At 40.3% G+C, this 19,482-nt stretch overlaps 1 protein-coding gene across 2 annotated transcripts; it reads right to left on the reverse strand.

Annotated features, from left to right (window-relative positions):
- Nucleotides 1-8,336: 8,336 nt before the first annotated feature.
- On the reverse strand, nt 8,337-14,900 carry LOC136818416 (uncharacterized). 2 transcript variants are annotated; one of them, XM_067074751.1, is made up of 2 exons: nt 12,754-14,900; nt 8,337-8,534 (listed from the first exon to the last, which is right to left on the reverse strand). In XM_067074751.1, the coding sequence occupies exons 1-2, from the start codon at nt 13,487-13,489 to the stop codon at nt 8,524-8,526; spliced, it is 747 nt and encodes a 248-aa protein (XP_066930852.1). In that variant the 5' UTR covers nt 13,490-14,900; the 3' UTR covers nt 8,337-8,523. The 2 variants fall into 2 exon arrangements, with proteins under 2 accessions (XP_066930852.1, XP_066930850.1); XM_067074749.1 differs by lacking the exon at nt 8,337-8,534 and adding an exon at nt 8,795-10,438 and having other exon boundaries at nt 12,754-14,879.
- Nucleotides 14,901-19,482: the final 4,582 nt, after the last annotated feature.

Here is a 19,482-nt window from a genome sequence, read left to right on the forward strand (position 1 = left end):
TGGATACAAATTTGTGCTCAAGGCATTTATACACAAAACTGCACACGTGTGTAAACAGTGGTCACCCGCTCATTCACACTCACGAGATGAAAACAATTATTACCGCCCTTTCAATACGCCCCTACGTCACTGACCCAGTGAGACCCCCGCCTCACTGGAAAATTTGACCGAAATTTCGTTCCGGTAGGAAAACACTTTACAATTTCTACAAGTATGGGAAGAAATCCTACTGGGGCTGTGAGACCGGGATATAATAGTTATGTGGATATTTGCTGGGACTATAGTGAGTAAGACCGTTAGCAACGGAGGGTGAAAAAAAAGAAGGAAACTGTGAGGGTAAATTTCAAAGTCACCCTGCCGCAAGTGACTCAAATACGATGGTCGCAAAAAACTTTTGAATTAAAGACTTTTTGGACGTTAAAAATAAAAAGGACTCAGACAGCCGTTATTCCATGGCTAGCCACTTAAAATATAAGTTGTTATTACTATTATTATGTTATTATCAGTAACTGTTGAAATAACGCGAAAGAGGCCAGCACGAAAACATTTGGGTCATTTTTCTCCTTTTTGTGATTTTTGAACAGAAACAACGAGGCGCTATTTCGCTTCCATTGTCTTTCGGTGCTCCCTGTAGAAATTGCCTGCTAGTGTTACCCCTGGCCCCCCTGCCACCACGTTACTACTTGTCTAAATTAAACCCCCCTGTAACAGATCATTCCGGTGGTTGAATAACCAAGTGTATAAGATTGTCAATCAATGCCTTGGATACTTAACGTGTGAACCTGGTCACAATTATTCATAAATTAAAGTTTATAAGTTGGTCAACAATGCAAGATTTTTCAAGGGAGCAGCCAACTAAAGTAAAATTTTTCTTATCCGCTTATTTTTAACATAACGCATGCTAAAATAAGTTATCGCAGCAAGGTTTTAAAATGCCACCGGGTTACTGAGATAGGGTTGTTCAAAAAAAGTTACCATGCGTAAAAGTTGAGTTAAATAGTCGTCCAACTATGGAAAAAATGGCCGACATATTGTCAAGAAAGTATTCACTCACAAATCAGACAACGGTTCCTATAAAAAACTTGTTGCACTTTCCCCTCACCTTTTGAAATAGAATTAAGGGGTTTCCCTTTACTTTTTCATTTAAAACGTCATAATTAGTCTACTTACGTCATAATTGGAAAACGTGCAAATCGCGGGACAATTCTAAAAAACCAATTACCTTAAATGACTAGCATAACGTAAGAGCTTGAGAAATTTCTCGCTTGGGAATTGGTTCAATTCTTAGATCTTCGGCTACCGGTGCAACAATTTCCGCAGCGATCTTTCTGCGTGATGAATGGGCCAACTTTAAAGGGCTGTTAAAGATCGAGGAATGAATATTTTTGAACGAAATAAACTTTAACATAACATTGAATATATCCTCTTTTCATTACATAATAAAAATTTGAGGTTGCCGCCTTAGTTATCCAACAAATCTCTTTACAATGGAAGATGGTCAAATATCGTGGTTTTCTTCAATTTCTTCTTCGTTTTTCTTTCGGCGTTCCGTCGCTTGATATGTATCGTCGGGTGTACTTCATTTCTGAACTGTGAAAGAAAAAAGTACGATAAAATGTTAAATCCTCGCGAAGTAATCACTCGTTAAAGATTTTAGTCCGAAGTTTCCTTCATTCCGAAGTTTTCCCCGACCTACGGTAGTGGTATATTATTCGGGTTTGAAAAATCTCCAAAGGAACGGTCGCCCCAGCCAATGAAATTACGACACAAAGTCCAAAAAAATATCATTTTCAGTTATTAACAACAAAAGGCTACTAGGCAAGGATAGGCAGAAAGCACACAGATATGTCTACATGGTATTTTCAGTTCTTGACGGAATAAAACACTGTGAAAACGGCACAGACAAAATATGTACAGGAATATAAAACTAGGAAAATAAAACAAATGATTACAGGAGCACAGTATAGTAAATAATGACACAATACAAACATATAGGTATATATATAAAATCAATGGGCCAGCAAATGGCAAATACATAGTATAGACCGTAAAGGAAACGGTTCACATAAAGAAAATCTAAGAAAAATATCAAAATATTCGGTGACCTAAGCATTAAATAAAATTGAACCTAGGAAAGCTTCCACCAAGATGCTGGGGAGGGAGGCGGAGCAAAAAACAGCAGTCTGCACTGAAGAACTGAAGAACTGAAAAAGGCCCATGTGGAAAATCTGTGGCCTTATAAGGGGCATGAAAGTGAGGCTAAAACAAGAGTCCGGATTAGGACCACCAAACAAACCATTGCATCTAAACCCTGATATACAAAAACATATATCAGACACTTAAACACAAAAGGCTACTAGGCAAGGATAGGCAGAAAGCACACAGATATGTCTACATGGTATTTTCAGTTCTTGACGGAATAAACACTGTGAAAACGGCACAGACAAAATATGTACAGGAAATATAAACTAGGAAAATAAAACAAATGTCCAAATCCAATGTGTGTATTAGTTGTTAGGTAAAGAAGAAATATATGAAGAAATAGAATGCTGGGCATGCAAACGCTGCGACAAGGGCATATGTAGATAAAGATACATTGCATCAGACTTCCAGTCACCCATAACTGCAATGGAGTCAAGAGGCACACCAGCCTCCAAAGCAAAGGTAGCCCCACCACGTCTGAATGAGTGTGACCCATATTGACGGTGTGAGAGCCCAGAACGTGAGAGGTGTGCTTGAAGAATGTGCATGAAATCCCGGTAAACAAAAACACGGTTAGCCCCAAGGTAGGAATCCCTCCAACAAAAAGCTTGATCACACGGGAGGGCCCCAGGGGTAAGGGAGAAGGCACGTGAAACTGCGGAAACAGGACAGAGGTGAGATGAAGGCATTGCCACCAGTGGTATAGTAACAGTGCGTTGACCAAACTGGATAGTCTTGCTCCATCTCACCCTGATGTGGATCTCAGAACCCAAAAAAGTAAAATCATCCCGGGTGAGAAAAGTGTCTGGGGAAAAACCCTTCTGGGAAACGGGTAAAAGGTGACTCTTCCGAAAAAGCCCAAAAAAGGAAACCAAACATAGAGCCCAAAAAGAAGCTTGCTTACTATCCCGCAGGTTGAGCTGGGAGTGAATGAAAGAAAGAATCTCAACCGTGATGGGAAGCTTGGGGACGGGAGGGACACCCTTGGAGCGCTTGATACCCTTCAAACAGAGGACAGGAAAAAATTATCAAGAAGAGGGTTGGGGAACCCCATCTCACGATGCAAGAGGCCAACAATGTTCAAATATATACAAACAGACTGAGGTAACAGGAAACGGGCTAGATACGCAGCATACATGCAGAGGTGCACACACTTAGCAGGAGCTGGCGGTAGATCAAGCATATTGCAAAACTGAAGATAAACCTTGCGGTGAGTACGGTAGGCCTTGCGGGTATTGGTAGCATAGGTGGCTTCACGATAGAACTGCACATCCGCCAGCAGCGAAGACGCAAACTCTAAAAAGCAGAGTGAAGACGTGAGCCTGAGCCATGCAAGCCAAGAAGAAAACAGAAACAGTTCACAGACATGTGCCAGACAACATTATCAGTGGAAGCAGATTGGCCAAAACAGTCACAAAGATACTGGAGAAAGGCTGCAAGATGTGAATGCTCATGCAAACGAGATACATGATCAGCAACAACATTTTGGACTCCCGGCACATGAAAGACTTTAGGCGAAAGTTATAGGTGGCAGAACACCAGAACAGACGTCTGAGGTAAGTCATCATGAGCGGGTTGCGAGATGATCCTTTATTCAACATCCCAACTGCAGCCGTGTTGTCACAGTAAATATGGACAACCTTATTACACAAGTAAGGTGCCCAGCGTTCCAAGGCAAAAACAATGCAAAGCGCTTCCTTGTAGTTGATGTGCAAGCCTGCAAGGGCAGGAGCATCAACCAACAAATTAGAATAGAACCAGTCATTGTCAAAAACTGCTCCAATGCCTGTTGTACAGGCATCCGTGTGGATGTTAGTAACAGGTCTAGTGTCATGAAAGGAACACTGACCATTAAAAATCTCAAGAAAATCCAACCACCAAGAAATGTCCTAAAAAACTCCTCACTCAACAGACACTTGGATGACTGTTTCCGTAAGGAGCCCATAAGGTCAAGAATACGACGCAAAAAAGTTCTTCCTCCATAAATAACTTTGCAAGCCCAGTTTAAGACGGCCAGCAAGCTGTTGTAGCTGCCTCTTGATGCACGAGCTCGGGACTGAAAAGACAGTAGTGCATCTTTCAGATCACCTAGCTTCTTGACTGGGAGAGAGAGAGTCAAAGAGGTGGTGTCAATCTCAACTCCAAGAAATACCAGTCTTGTGCATGGTGGGACAAGCTTAGAGGGGCTGATGGTAAAACCTAGGGAAACCAGAAGAGAGGAAAGAGTATCAAAGGCAGCTTGACATTCATGCTGAGTCCTACCAATGACCAAGAAATCGTCAAGATATACTATGATCAAAGGGTAGCCTCTTCTCTGCATCATACGTCTGACACTCTGAGTTAAACGATGAAAAAATACCAGGGGCACTGCGTGCCACAAAAGGGAGACGTGGTCTTTTAGATACGTGTAATGGCTATCCCCACTAAATTTCCACTTCAAACCGAGAGCATCTCGGTTAGAAGGATGGACTGGGACAGATCGATATGCATGTCTCAAATCTATCTTAGCGATGAAGAAATCCTTCCCTATCAACCTGCAGGCATCATCTAGGGTCTGGAAAGATTGCTTCTCAAATCGATGTAAGAATTAACGCCCATACCGTGGGGCATCGAACAGTCATGATCAAACGGAGATCCTCAGAATCAGGCTTTGGAACTGCTCCAAGTGGCCTGACTATCACAGGCTTTTCAGTAGCAATAATGTAATTTCCGGCCGCGAGTTCTTCAAGGATAGTGGCTTCAACTTTCCCTTTAGAACCCTGGCCAATAGCAGAATTATAGTTATCCATCTCCGCAGGGCTGATTGAAGCATCTGCTGGGAGCAATTGAAAAATCCATTGACCACAACCATCAAACAAAAATTGACGGTCCGGATCATTTTGGGAGTTCTTTGTCCCAAAGTGCAGAATCAAGCGGAGAGGACCAGGTTCAGAAGAAAAGAGTCATTGAGAGCCACCCTCATTCACAGGATGCAGAAAACCCTGATGTGATTTTTCCACAAGCCTGAGAGCCAACCTTGCGGTTACAGGCATGGGGTGAACCTGCAGGGTGACTTCTGACAACCTTTTCTGAATTAAACATCCGACAAATCTCAGAGCCAGATGAGAGATGTGTCATTGTGGGAGGACCAGAAACCTTACTGTTACCCGCAAGACCTGAGGAGAGAAAATCAATCTTGGGTGAGGAAGTAATCAGTGCCATGCCCAAGCCCACGAGGTAGCTTTGCAGCCCAGCGAGGTATAAGAACAACCTCATGTAGATGGCTATGGTCAGTACTCCACGAGAACCCATAAAGTATGTTGCAAAATCCGAAATTCATCGTCAATTGCAACACGGATTGCCATGTGTACTTAGTTGCCAGCTCTAGACCTTAATCGCTAAGAAAGGTACTCCTGTACATGGAAAAGGGTGGAAAGCTTCCCAGAAAAAAGTAACTCGTAAAAAATTCTCAAATTAGCAATGTTTAAATTGTTCAACTGTAACACTAGAAAGTTTGGGTTAGAGATCCTGTAAAATCAAGGCAAGTTTACAATTGTTGTCTAAGACAAAAACCTTTCATCCTCCGCAGGTCGAATACGAGAGACAAAGTCCACTTATACGTAAAGCTTTACCTCTGGTACGTCGTTGGTGCGTGTTGGGCGAAGAAAACGTTCGTTCTGTGTAAACTGACGAGTAGAAAGAAGGTTCAGCGGTCGAGCCAGAATTCAAAAGGGAAGAACATTACCAAACGAAGAGCCAGGATTCAAAGTTTGTTGTTGTTGTTGTTGAGAAGAAAGAAGAAGCGGGCGGTGAAGCAAGTAGACATGGAATCGGCAGGAAAAATTATTTAAAATGGCGGATTGAGCTGTAAGGTTTTCCCCTGAGGAACTGTTGCGGTGTTTCGGGCGGAGGGGCGGCGCGAGACGAATGTTGTTGACTTCTAGAGTCTTTACTGCAAAGGAAAATAATATTTTATATTGCTGCAACAATGGAGGATAAAAAGAGCTTTCTTGTGGCGTATCATTTTTGCCAGCATTGGCTCGATGGCTCTTGATTAATCATAGCGTGTGAACGTGCTTTTTCTGAGCTACGACAATGGTCGTTCGCGCCACGCAGAAAAGTCGGTCACTTTCGATTACACCGGCACTCTTATTCCCTTGCGGCACGAAACACCTGCGACTCAAAACACCCAAGGGAACGCCTCACCTCTAGCATTGTATTTTTGGCTGACTGTACACACTTTAAGATATAGTGGATTACAAAATTACCAAAACACATTTGGGACAAACTTCACTTGTGGTGCCCAAATTAAATTTTTGTAAGACAACATGTAAGCGCTATAATTTATTGGAGGACAGGCTAACAAAGAAAAAAGAAAATATCCATACACCTGGATGATAGACATGGGTTTCTGCAAAGTATGTATTAGATCATGGTTTGCCCTGGAATCAGGTAACAATAAAAAACTCTTTTCAAATCCCCAATACTTTTATCGGTACAGGCTAAGTGAAATAAGCCCATACATCCACAACAAATATACAGGCCCTGCAATTTAGGTAGAATTAAGTGTAACTGAAACAGGGGTGGCTTATGTCACGAAAACATGATTGACCCACTAAAATAAACATTTCAGCCCAAAGCTATAGCTAATAATTTACATGTAAATTTAAAAGGATAAATAAAATTTTCTTACCTTTGGATGTGTTTTGATGTAGATTTGTTTCAGTGTGTCATGCGAGTATGTATGTATGTGTATTTGGATACACAATTTGTGCTCAAGGCATTTATACACAAAACTGCACACGTGTGTAAACAGTGGTCACCCGCTCATTCACACTCACGAGATGAAACAATTATTACCGCCCTTTCAATACGCCCCTACGTCACTGACCCAGTGAGACCCCCGCCTCACTGGAAAATTTGACCGAAATTTCGTTCCCGGTAGGAAAACACTTTACAATTTCACTACAAGTATGGGAAGAAATCCTACTGGGGCTGTGAGACCGGGATATAATAGTTATGTGGATATTTGCTGGGACTATAGTGAGTAAGACCGTTAGCAACGGAGGGTGAAAAAAACGAAGGAAACTGTGAGGGTAAATTTCAAAGTCACCCTGCCGCAAGTGACTCAAATACGATGGTCGCAAAAAACTTTTGAATTAAAGACTTTTTGGACGTTAAAAATAAAAAGGACTCAGACAGCCGTTATTCCATGGCTAGCCACTTAAAATATAAGTTGTTATTACTATTATTATGTTATTATCAGTAACTGTTGAAATAACGCGAAAGAGGCCAGCACGAAAACATTTGGGTCATTTTTCTCCTTTTTGTGATTTTTGAACAGAAACAACGAGGCGCTATTTCGCTTCCATTGTCTTTCGGTGCTCCCTGTAGAAATTGCCTGCTAGTGTTACCCCTGGCCCCCCTGCCACCACGTTACTACTTGTCTAAATTAAACCCCCCTGTAACAGATCATTCCGGTGGTTGAATAACCAAGTGTATAAGATTGTCAATCAATGCCTTGGATACTTAACGTGTGAACCTGGTCACAATTATTCATAAATTAAAGTTTATAAGTTGGTCAACAATGCAAGATTTTTCAAGGGAGCAGCCAACTAAAGTAAAATTTTTCTTATCCGCTTATTTTTAACATAACGCATGCTAAAATAAGTTATCGCAGCAAGGTTTTAAAATGCCACCGGGTTACTGAGATAGGGTTGTTCAAAAAAAGTTACCATGCGTAAAAGTTGAGTTAAATAGTCGTCCAACTATGGAAAAAATGGCCGACATATTGTCAAGAAAGTATTCACTCACAAATCAGACAACGGTTTCCTATAAAAAACTTGTTGCACTTTCCCCTCACCTTTTGAAATAGAATTAAGGGGTTTCCCTTTACTTTTTCATTTAAAACGTCATAATTAGTCTACTTACGTCATAATTGGAAAACGTGCAAATCGCGGGACAATTCTTAAAAAACCAATTACCTTAAATGACTAGCATAACGTAAGAGCTTGAGAAATTTCTCGCTTGGGAATTGGTTCAATTCTTAGATCTTCGGCTACCGGTGCAACAATTTCCGCAGCGATCTTTCTGCGTGATGAATGGGCCAACTTTAAAGGGCTGTTAAAGATCGAGGAATGAATATTTTTGAACGAAATAAACTTTAACATAACATTGAATATATCCTATTTTCATTACATAAATAAAATTTTGAGGTTGCCGCCTTAGTTATCCAACAAATCTCTTTACAATGGAAGATGGTCAAATATCGTGGTTTTCTTCAATTTCTTCTTCGTTTTTCTTTCGGCGTTCCGTCGCTTGATATGTATCGTCGGGTGTACTTCATTTCTGAACTGTGAAAGAAAAAAGTACGATAAAATGTTAAATCCTCGCGAAGTAATCACTCGTTAAAGATTTTAGTCCGAAGTTTCCTTCATTCCGAAGTTTCCCCGACCTACGGTAGTGGTATATTATTTCGGGTTTGAAAAATCTTCAAAAGGAACGGTCGCCCCAGCCAATGAAATTACGACACAAAGTCCAAAAAATATCATTTTCAGTTATTAAACACAAAAGGCTACTAGGCAAGGATAGGCAGAAAGCACACAGATATGTCTACATGGTATTTTCAGTTCTTGACGGAATAAACACTGTGAAAACGGCACAGACAAAATATGTACAGGAATATAAACTAGGAAAATAAAACAAATGATTACAGGAGCACAGTATAGTAAATAATGACACAATACAAACATATAGGTATATATATAAAATCAATGGGCCAGCAAATGGCAAATACATAGTATAGACCGTAAAGGAAACGGTTCACATAAAGAAAATCTAAGAAAAATATCAAAATATTCGGTGACCTAAGCATTAAATAAAATTGAACCTAGGAAAGCTTCCACCAAGATGCTGGGGAGGGAGGCGGAGCAAAAAACAGCAGTCTGCACTGAAGAACTGAAGAACTGAAAAAGGCCCATGTGGAAAATCTGTGGCCTTATAAGGGGCATGAAAGTGAGGCTAAAACAAGAGTCCGGATTAGGACCAAACAAACCAATTGCATCTAAACCCTGATATACAAAAACATATATCAGACACTTAAACACAAAAGGCTACTAGGCAAGGATAGGCAGAAAGCACACAGATATGTCTACATGGTATTTTCAGTTCTTGACGGAATAAACACTGTGAAAACGGCACAGACAAAATATGTACAGGAATATAAACTAGGAAAATAAAACAAATGTCCAAATCCAATGTGTGTATTAGTTGTTAGGTAAAGAAGAAATATATGAAGAAATAGAATGCTGGGCATGCAAACGCTGCGACAAGGGCATATGTAGATAAAGATACATTGCATCAGACTTCCAGTCACCCATAACTGCAATGGAGTCAAGAGGCACACCAGCCTCCAAAGCAAAGGTAGCCCCACCACGTCTGAATGAGTGTGACCCATATTGACGGTGTGAGAGCCCAGAACGTGAGAGGTGTGCTTGAAGAATGTGCATGAAATCCCGGTAAACAAAAACACGGTTAGCCCCAAGGTAGGAATCCCTCCAACAAAAAGCTTGATCACACGGGAGGGCCCCAGGGGTAAGGGAGAAGGCACGTGAAACTGCGGAAACAGGACAGAGGTGAGACGAAGGCATTGCCACCAGTGGTATAGTAACAGTGCGTTGACCAAACTGGATAGTCTTGCTCCATCTCACCCTGATGTGGATCTCAGAACCCAAAAAAGTAAAATCATCCCGGGTGAGAAAAGTGTCTGGGGAAAAACCCTTCTGGGAAACGGGTAAAAGGTGACTCTTCCGAAAAAGCCCAAAAAAGGAAACCAAACATAGAGCCCAAAAAGAAGCTTGCTTACTATCCCGCAGGTTGAGCTGGGAGTGAATGAAAGAAAGAATCTCAACCGTGATGGGAAGCTTGGGGACGGGAGGGACACCCTTGGAGCGCTTGATACCCTTCAACACAGAGGACAGGAAAAAATTATCAAGAAGAGGGTTGGGGAACCCCATCTCACGATGCAAGAGGCCAACAATGTTCAAATATATACAAACAGACTGAGGTAACAGGAAACGGGCTAGATACGCAGCATACATGCAGAGGTGCACACACTTAGCAGGAGCTGGCGGTAGATCAAGCATATTGCAAAACTGAAGATAAACCTTGCGGTGAGTACGGTAGGCCTTGCGGGTATTGGTAGCATAGGTGGCTTCACGATAGAACTGCACATCCGCCAGCAGCGAAGACGCAAACTCTAAAAAGCAGAGTGAAGACGTGAGCCTGAGCCATGCAAGCCAAGAAGAAAACAGAAACAGTTCACAGACATGTGCCAGACAACATTATCAGTGGAAGCAGATTGGCCAAAACAGTCACAAAGATACTGGAGAAAGGCTGCAAGATGTGAATGCTCATGCAAACGAGATACATGATCAGCAACAACATTTTGGACTCCCGGCACATGAAAGACTTTTAGGCGAAAGTTATAGGTGGCAGAACACCAGAACAGACGTCTGAGGTAAGTCATCATGAGCGGGTTGCGAGATGATCCTTTATTCAACATCCCAACTGCAGCCGTGTTGTCACAGTAAATATGGACAACCTTATTACACAAGTAAGGTGCCCAGCGTTCCAAGGCAAAAACAATGCAAAGCGCTTCCTTGTAGTTGATGTGCAAGCCTGCAAGGGCAGGAGCATCAACCAACAAATTAGAATAGAACCAGTCATTGTCAAAAACTGCTCCAATGCCTGTTGTACAGGCATCCGTGTGGATGTTAGTAACAGGTCTAGTGTCATGAAAGGAACACTGACCATTAAAAATCTCAAGAAAATCCAACCACCAAGAAATGTCCTTAAAAAACTCCTCACTCAACAGACACTTGGATGACTGTTTCCGTAAGGAGCCCATAAGGTCAAGAATACGACGCAAAAAAGTTCTTCCTCCATAAATAACTTTGCAAGCCCAGTTAAGACGGCCAGCAAGCTGTTGTAGCTGCCTCTTTGATGCACGAGCTCGGGACTGAAAAGACAGTAGTGCATCTTTCAGATCACCTAGCTTCTTGACTGGGAGAGAGAGAGTCAAAGAGGTGGTGTCAATCTCAACTCCAAGAAATACCAGTCTTGTGCATGGTGGGACAAGCTTAGAGGGGCTGATGGTAAAACCTAGGGAAACCAGAAGAGAGGAAAGAGTATCAAAGGCAGCTTGACATTCATGCTGAGTCCTACCAATGACCAAGAAATCGTCAAGATATACTATGATCAAAGGGTAGCCTCTTCTCTGCATCATACGTCTGACACTCTGAGTTAAACGATGAAAAATACCAGGGGCACTGCGTGCACCAAAAGGGAGACGTGTGTCTTTTAGATACGTGTAATGGCTATCCCCACTAAATTTCCACTTCAAACCGAGAGCATCTCGGTTAGAAGGATGGACTGGGACAGATCGATATGCATGTCTCAAATCTATCTTAGCGATGAAGAAATCCTTCCCTATCAACCTGCAGGCATCATCTAGGGTCTGGAAAGATTGCTTCTCAATATCGATGTAAGAATTAACGCCCATACCGTGGGGCATCGAACAGTCATGGATCAAACGGAGATCCTCAGAATCAGGCTTTGGAACTGCTCCAAGTGCGCTGACTATCACAGGCTTTTCAGTAGCAATAATGTAATTTCCGGCCGCGAGTTCTTCAAGGATAGTGGCTTCAACTTTCCCTTTAGAACCCTGGCCAATAGCAGAATTATAGTTATCCATCTCCGCAGGGCTGATTGAAGCATCTGCTGGGAGCAATTGAAATCCATTGACCACACCATCAAACAAAAATTGACGGTCCGGATCATTTTGGAGTTCTTTGTCCCAAAGTGCAGAATCAAGCGGAGAAGGACCAGGTTCAGAAGAAAAGAGTCATTGAGAGCCACCCTCATTCACAGGATGCAGAAAACCCTGATGTGATTTTCCACAAGCCTGAGAGCCAACCTTGCGGTTACAGGCATGGGTGAACCTGCAGGGTGACTTCTGACAACCTTTTCTTGAATTAAACATCCGACAAATCTCAGAGCCAGATGAGAGATGTGTCATTGTGGGAGGACCAGAAACCTTACTGTTACCCGCAAGACCTGAGGAGAGAAAATCAATCTTGGGTGAGGAAGTATCAGTGCCATGCCCAAGCCCACGAGGTAGCTTTGCAGCCCAGCGAGGTATAAGAACAACCTCATGTAGATGGCTATGGTCAGTACTCCACGAGAACCCATAAGTATGTTGCAAAATCCGAAATTCATCGTCATATTGCAACACGGATTGCCATGTGTACTTAGTTGCCAGCTCTAAGACCTTAATCGCATAAGAAAGGTACTCCTGTACATGGAAAAGGGTGGAAAGCTTCCCAGAAAAAAGTAACTCGTAAAAAATTCTCAAATTAGCAATGTTAAATTGTTCAACTGTAACACTAGAAAGTTTGGGTTTAGAGTCCTGTAAAATCAAGGCAAGTTTACAATTGTTGTCATAAGACAAAACCTTTTCATCCTCAGCAGGTCGAATACGAGAGACAAAGTCCACTATACGTAAAGCTTTACCTCTGGTAACGTCGTTGGTGCGTGTTGGGCGAAGAAAAAGTTCGTTCTGTGTAAACTGACGAGTAGAAGAAGGTTCAGCGGTCGAGCCAGAATTCAAAAAGGGAAGAACATTACCAAACGAAGAGCCAGGATTCAAAGTTTGTTGTTGTTGTTGTTGAGAAGAAAGAAGCGGGCGGTGAAGCAAAGTAGACATGGAATCGGCAGGAAAATTATTTAAAATGGCGGATTGAGCTGTAAGGTTTTCCCCTGAGGAACTGTTGCGTGTTTCGGGCGGAGGGGCGGAGCGAGACGAATGTTGTTGACTTCTAGAGTCTTTTAAACGTTGGAGTTTCTCTGTCTGTCGTTTAATTTCCTCGATCAAAACGTTTTCTTCTTCACGAAGTTGGTTCTCTTTGTCACGTCTGATCGATTCCAGGAGCTCAGTTTCTTGATTTTTAAGGTCTTGAAGATGTTGGCGGTAATGATCCATCTGCTCTGTTGAGAAGGGACGAGAATCGGGGCTTTTCCTTGTGTTTTCAGCAGATGAGCGACGATTTCGTGTAGATGGAGAAGAAGGAGACGGCGGTGGAGGTGGACCTTGGCAGTTTTTGCTTGGATGACCAAAATCATGTAAGTCATGACTTCTTTGGCATCCAGGGCATTTTTTCTTTCTGGTACCAGTATCCTCACTGGTTGGGGTACCAGGTGGAGTAGTCAGGAACATAAGTATTGAAAAGAATAGTCTTTCAGCAAGCATTTTGACAGATAAACAGTAACAGGAGATAAATATGAAAACAGCAAAAAACAGCAGTCTGCACTGAAGAACTGAAGAACTGAAAACGGCCCATGTGGAAAATCTGTGGCCTTATAAGGGGCATGAAAGTGAGGCTAAAACAAGAGTCCGGATTAGGACCAAACAAACCAATTGCATCTAAACCCTGATATACAAAAACATATATCAGACACTAACACTGTGAAAATTTCTCCGATCTTGTTCAAATTTACACAGGAATTGTGTTTTAGTATCCTTTACTGAATTCCCATAGTGATATGTTTGTAAAAAATCTGTGTCGGGTTTGAAAAATCAAAAGTAACGGTCGCCAGCCGCGATAAAATTACGACAAAGTCAAAAACGATAATTTTCAGCCATAACACTGTGAAAATTTCTCCAATCTTGTTCAAATTTACACATGAATTGTGTTTTAGTATCCTTTACTGAATTCTCATAGTGATACGTTTGTAAAAAATCTGTGTCAGGTTTGAAAAATCAAAAGGAACGGTCCCCAGCCGCGATGAAATTACGACAAAGTCCAAAAACGATAATAGACCTTTTTTCAAAGAGGACGTCCTGTTGAATAATTATGTAGCCCAGCCATAAAAAACAATGATAGAGCCATGCATAATTACTGTATCATGCATATTGTAATAATTATGCATGGTTTTATCATTGTTTTTCTGCTGGACTATATTTGCGAAAGTAATTCTAATGAATTTATGCAAATAAATATATAGAAATAGAAATAGACTACATAATTATTCAACAGGGTGGCCTCTTTAAAAAAAGGTCTATTTTCAGCCATAACACTGTGAAGATTTCTCCAATCTTGTTCAAATTTACACAGAAATTGTGTTTTAGTATCCTTTATTGAATTCTCATAGTGATATGTTTGTAAAATATCTGTGTCGGGTTTGAAAAATCAAAAGGAACGGTCGCCAGTCGCGATGAAATTACGACAAAGTCCAAAAACGATAATTTTCAGCCATAACACTGTGAAGATTTCTCCAATCTTGTTCAAATTTACACAGGAATTGTGTTTTAGTATCCTTTATTGAATTCTCATAGTGATATGTTTGTAAAAAATCTGTGTCAGGTTTGAAAAATCAAAAGGAACGGTCGCCAGTCGCGATGAAATTACGACAAAGTCCAAAAACGATAATTTTCAGCCATAACACTGTGAAAATTTCTCCAATCTTGTTCAATTTTACACATGAATTGTGTTTTAGTATCTTTTACTGAATTCTCATAGTGATATGTTTGTAAAAAATCTGACAATGATGAATACAAAACAGGATCATTTTCAGCCATGACTATGGCCATACACATAATCTATTTGTACTTCAGCGGTCAGAAGCTTGGGGAATAGCGATAGATTTGGACCCTTGTTACATTTCATCATAAATCCCAAGGTAATTAGCATTACTTATTTCCAGATTAAAGTATAGATAGGGCCTTGTCTTAGCAAAGTATCCTGGGACGCCCTATATGTGACGCCCTCATTCCTCCCGTTACGCCCGAAAAAAATTCCTAACCGCCGCCGCCGCAGAAACACGCTGAAACAATACTTTCGCTAGGCGAAATTAATAATAAAAGTTTGATGTAGTAAAGATATTATTATCCACCTAAATCACTTAAAGTGAATGGACTTTTTCAATTCTGCAGGTTTATTCCGAGAGGGGGGCAAATTCCGGGGTGTGTGATTGCATGGCATGGTTTTGGCTATCTTTTACAATCATAATGAAAACTAAATTTAGGCATACTGTAACGAGTTTTACAGCTGCGTTGGTGTACGTTGGCAAAATTGGGGCAGACATGAAGGTCTCTTTTATGAGGTACACCCCTCAGCGTTAAGTCAGATCACGATATCACACAATTTTTTTGTCTTCAGTTCAATCATGATCACATAAATCAGCAAAAAATTTGGATATCAGGAATCCCTTTGAAAAAGTCCAAATCACGCATCACGGCTCGAAAATCTTTACAAATCAAGATCACGCTCTTTGATTTGACCTCTGTTCAGATGGGTGCATGTCACTAGTCTGACACTTTCTAGTCTGACAGTAAAATAGTCAGAATCTATAAAATAAATTTACAATTTATAAGTCTTTTTTTCCAACGTCACTTTTGTGACCACCCCCCTCCCCCCCAAGAAAAAAGAAGGATCGTAAAAACAGCTAAATTCAATTTCTTGACTCTTGAAAGCCTGATCCTAATAAACTTCCCAAAATTTAAGAGAAGTTGAGTTGAGGGGCCCAACCTCAAAGTCGGAACTTTGGATTTTTATAAGCACCTGTTGCTTATAAAAGATGTGCCTCCTCATATTTCGTTTTATATGTGTTTTTTTGACTCGTTGTCAGACGAAATCGTTATCGGACTAGAAAGTGTCCGACTACTACACGACCTCCTGTTCTAAATCACGCAATCAAAAAAAAAAAATTTCCAAATCACCCAGTTTGGAAATTGCGACTCTGGCGTAGATTTGAGGTTTGAGATCTGCTGCCTTCAACTTTTCCCAGTTAAGTTGCCGCAGCTCCAGCGTAACATTTCTCCTCCTTTCCAGATTGGCAAATCACGTATAATCATGCAAGAAAAAGGTCTCTATCACGCCATCACAAAGACCGCTTCTGGGGGGGGGGCTCTTTTATTTGGTATTCTTTACACCCTTGAAAATTGACCTGTAGTAAAGAGACTGAACTTAAAAATTTTATGACCCTTGACCCTTCTTCAGCAGACAGAGAAACTCAAGAATATCAGAAACAAAAAAAATTATACCAATTTTGAGTAGCAAAATCTTGGCTGATCTGATCAAAATCTGGTGGGTCTGGAATCGGTTTGTACATTATCACTTTTATAAATCAATGCTTGCCAATAAATCTTTCTTTTACGAAATAACCCGAAATAACTCATTCATCATTTTGGACATTTTTGGTGGCGTCAGACATCGGATTGGGCAGTTCATCCTCCTCAACGTGCGAAAAAAAATTTTTTTTGAGATCTACTTTTTCCCGCCAAATAATTGATGTCCAGGTTTCACTGACCAAAATTTAAGAATAATTTTTCAATTTATCTCAAATTAAATGTGTCTTGCTTTATATCGAACAATTAATTTAAATTATATATTTTAAGAATAAAAAAAATAGTGTATTCAATTCGATTATTTATGTAGTTTATTAACACAGTTGAAAAACTTTCTCAGTCTGTAATTTACACACACTATAAAACTTAAATTCTCGGAAGAAAATGTAAACAAAATTTCTAAACGACGTGTTTCAAGCAGAAGTGACCAAAATGAAGCCAGCGTCCACAGGAAAAAAATTTTGATTCCTTAGGCTATGGAAATGTATATTTCCAGATCTGGAAATCTAGATTTTTCCCTAACCAATCCCTAACTAGGGAAGGTGCAACAGCTCCCTAGTTATGGAAATGAAATTTCCCGATCTTATGACTACCTAGGGATGTTAAATTTCCCTATTATTGAAAAGTGCTTTTATTGAGCGAACCCCAATAAAACCCCATAGGGCTACCCATATTCACGAATTAAATCCTGATTTATAGAAAGCTGGTAAATAATTAAATGTATTCGATCATTCTGTGAGCATTGGTTCGATAGCTCTCATTCGTTCTGACATGTACTTGCGCTACTTTGAGAATCCCGGCACTTTTGTCACAACAGTGGAGCTGCACTAGAGAGCCAACTTAATGACCTCAAACCCGTCTCACCGATCCACTGAGCCCTTGCGACGCAAGTCCATTGCGAACGAATGAGGCCGCCCTGGCGGGACGCCTCACCTTTAGCGTTGTGTTACACACTGATCGAATACACCCTTATAATGATTTGCTTTACATACGACTCGAACACTTTTGAGTGAAAAATCACTTGTGGTTTTTTCTCACGCATGCGTAATACAAGTTAGGGGAATCAATTTTCCCGAACCTAAACAAAAATTTCCCGAACTTAGGCTCTAATTTCTGACAGTTTAAAATTTTTGATTGAATTGTCTTATTTGAAGGTTTGAAAAATAAGTTCTGATTTTATTAATTGTTTAAAGGTAGCCATTCCAGGGTCAAATTGAAACTATTCTGGTGGCAATCAAACCTAGTTCATCTTGTAGAGCTTCAAAAAAGAAAAAAAATGAGGGGTCATACACCTCCTAATGATAAGCGGTTCCGGAGATATTGAGATTTTGGTTCCGCTAAAATAGTACCTTTTTAGACATTTGGCGTTGACAATTTAGCCCAGAAATGGCATATGAAATGGCACCGAAATATGCTGCGAAAATTGAAAATTCAAGCTTTTGTATTGAGTCAAGATATTCCAGATATCTTCATTTTGACTGCAGACTTTTATCAAATTCTTTTTGTAATGGCTTGCTAACACTTCAAGGAAGAAATGAAAAGACATTTTTTTGAAAAAGAAGACATTGCATTGCAAAAAACAATTAAAACGTTATAAAGCGGAAGCTAAAATTGCTGAACCTACCTATCTTTGTAATCAAAGCGCTATGGAGGAAAAATTCCCCATGGCATATAAATAACTGTTTTAGGCTAAAAAAGGGTCAAATTTTTCAGTGGTATCACTCTCTATAATTCTAGTCCTCATTTTCAGGCTGAAAATGCTTGCCAAAGTATGAAAAGTAAAAATTAATAACTTTAATGAAAGAATTAATTTCAGAGAGTAGCACCATTGGATTTCTCAGGTATTTTCTGATAAATATGGAAAGTTTCACTGTCTGAACATTTTTTCCTTCGCAGCGCTTTGAAATCAAAGATGAGTTGTGAAATTTTTTGTGTCCCGCAGATCTAATTTTTCTAAAAATGGCCTTAGTTGGAACGAATTTTTAGACAAAAGTATAGAATATTACACCTGCATATTATATATGGTTGGAAAGCTAAAAGAAAGCTCTAAATTACTCAAAAATAATTAATTTTAAAGCTCAATTACATAAAGAACAATTGCTTGTCAAAGTTTGACCTAAAATAGAAGATTTTGATAAGCGTCAAATAAAAAACAAGCAAACCCGGAATGGCTATTAAAGGATACACTCAAATTAAAGAGTTTGGGAAATCAAATTTCCCAATCTAGGACATTTTATTTCCCTAATTCAAGAAATCACATTTCCCGATCCAGAGAAAGAATAGAATAAAGCAAGCAAGGTCACAATTCGTGGTATTTCCTTTCCCTAGCTTTTAGAAAGTAATCATTTCCAAAACTCGTGATCTCTCTTTTCCCGACTCATCCATAATCAGTTTAGAAAACTTGGGATTTTTAATTTCCCGATGCAATTCTGAATGGGCAAATAGAATGTTAAAAATATTAGTTTTCCACATGTGGAAATCCGTTTTCACTAACACATTGGTAATACACTTCCAGCATGGGAAAATAGGTTTCCCTAGTTTCCTTACTTTCCCGAACTTAAAATTCTAGACTAATGTGATCGAAGAAAAAACCACATCTGAAAATGAACAATCCCTAGGCTAGGGAATCAATAATTTTTTCCTGTGGTCAGTTTCGCAGCGTCAGCGTCAGCGTCAGCGTCAACGCGAATCAGATTTAAATCGAAAGTGGTTATAAAAAGTGTTCTAGCCAACTTGGATCGAATGGTATGGCTCCCATTTATAGATATTATGCAACCTAGACCTATCAGTGACCTTTTACAAAAGAAATGAAGTTCATAGCTCCTTGCAATTTTTCAGTTAGTCGAGGAACGTGTCCCTGACTGACTTTAACCAAAATGTGAAAAAGTGGAATTCGGGCTTTCTGGCCAACTTGGATCGAACGGTATGGCTCCCATTTATAGATATGATGCAACCTACACCCATTAGTGACCTTTTACAAATGAAAATGAAGTTCATAGCTCCTTCCAATTTTTCAGTTAGTCGAGGAACGTGTCCCTGACTGACTTTAACCAAAATGTGAAAAAAGTTGAATTCGGGCTTTCTGGCCAACTTGGATCGAACGGTATGGCTCCCAT

The sequence above is a fragment of the Clytia hemisphaerica genome, unplaced genomic scaffold, assembly GCF_902728285.1.
Source record: "Clytia hemisphaerica strain Z4C2 unplaced genomic scaffold, Clytia hemisphaerica genome assembly, whole genome shotgun sequence".
In the NCBI taxonomy this organism is placed as follows: domain Eukaryota; kingdom Metazoa; phylum Cnidaria; class Hydrozoa; order Leptothecata; family Clytiidae; genus Clytia; species Clytia hemisphaerica.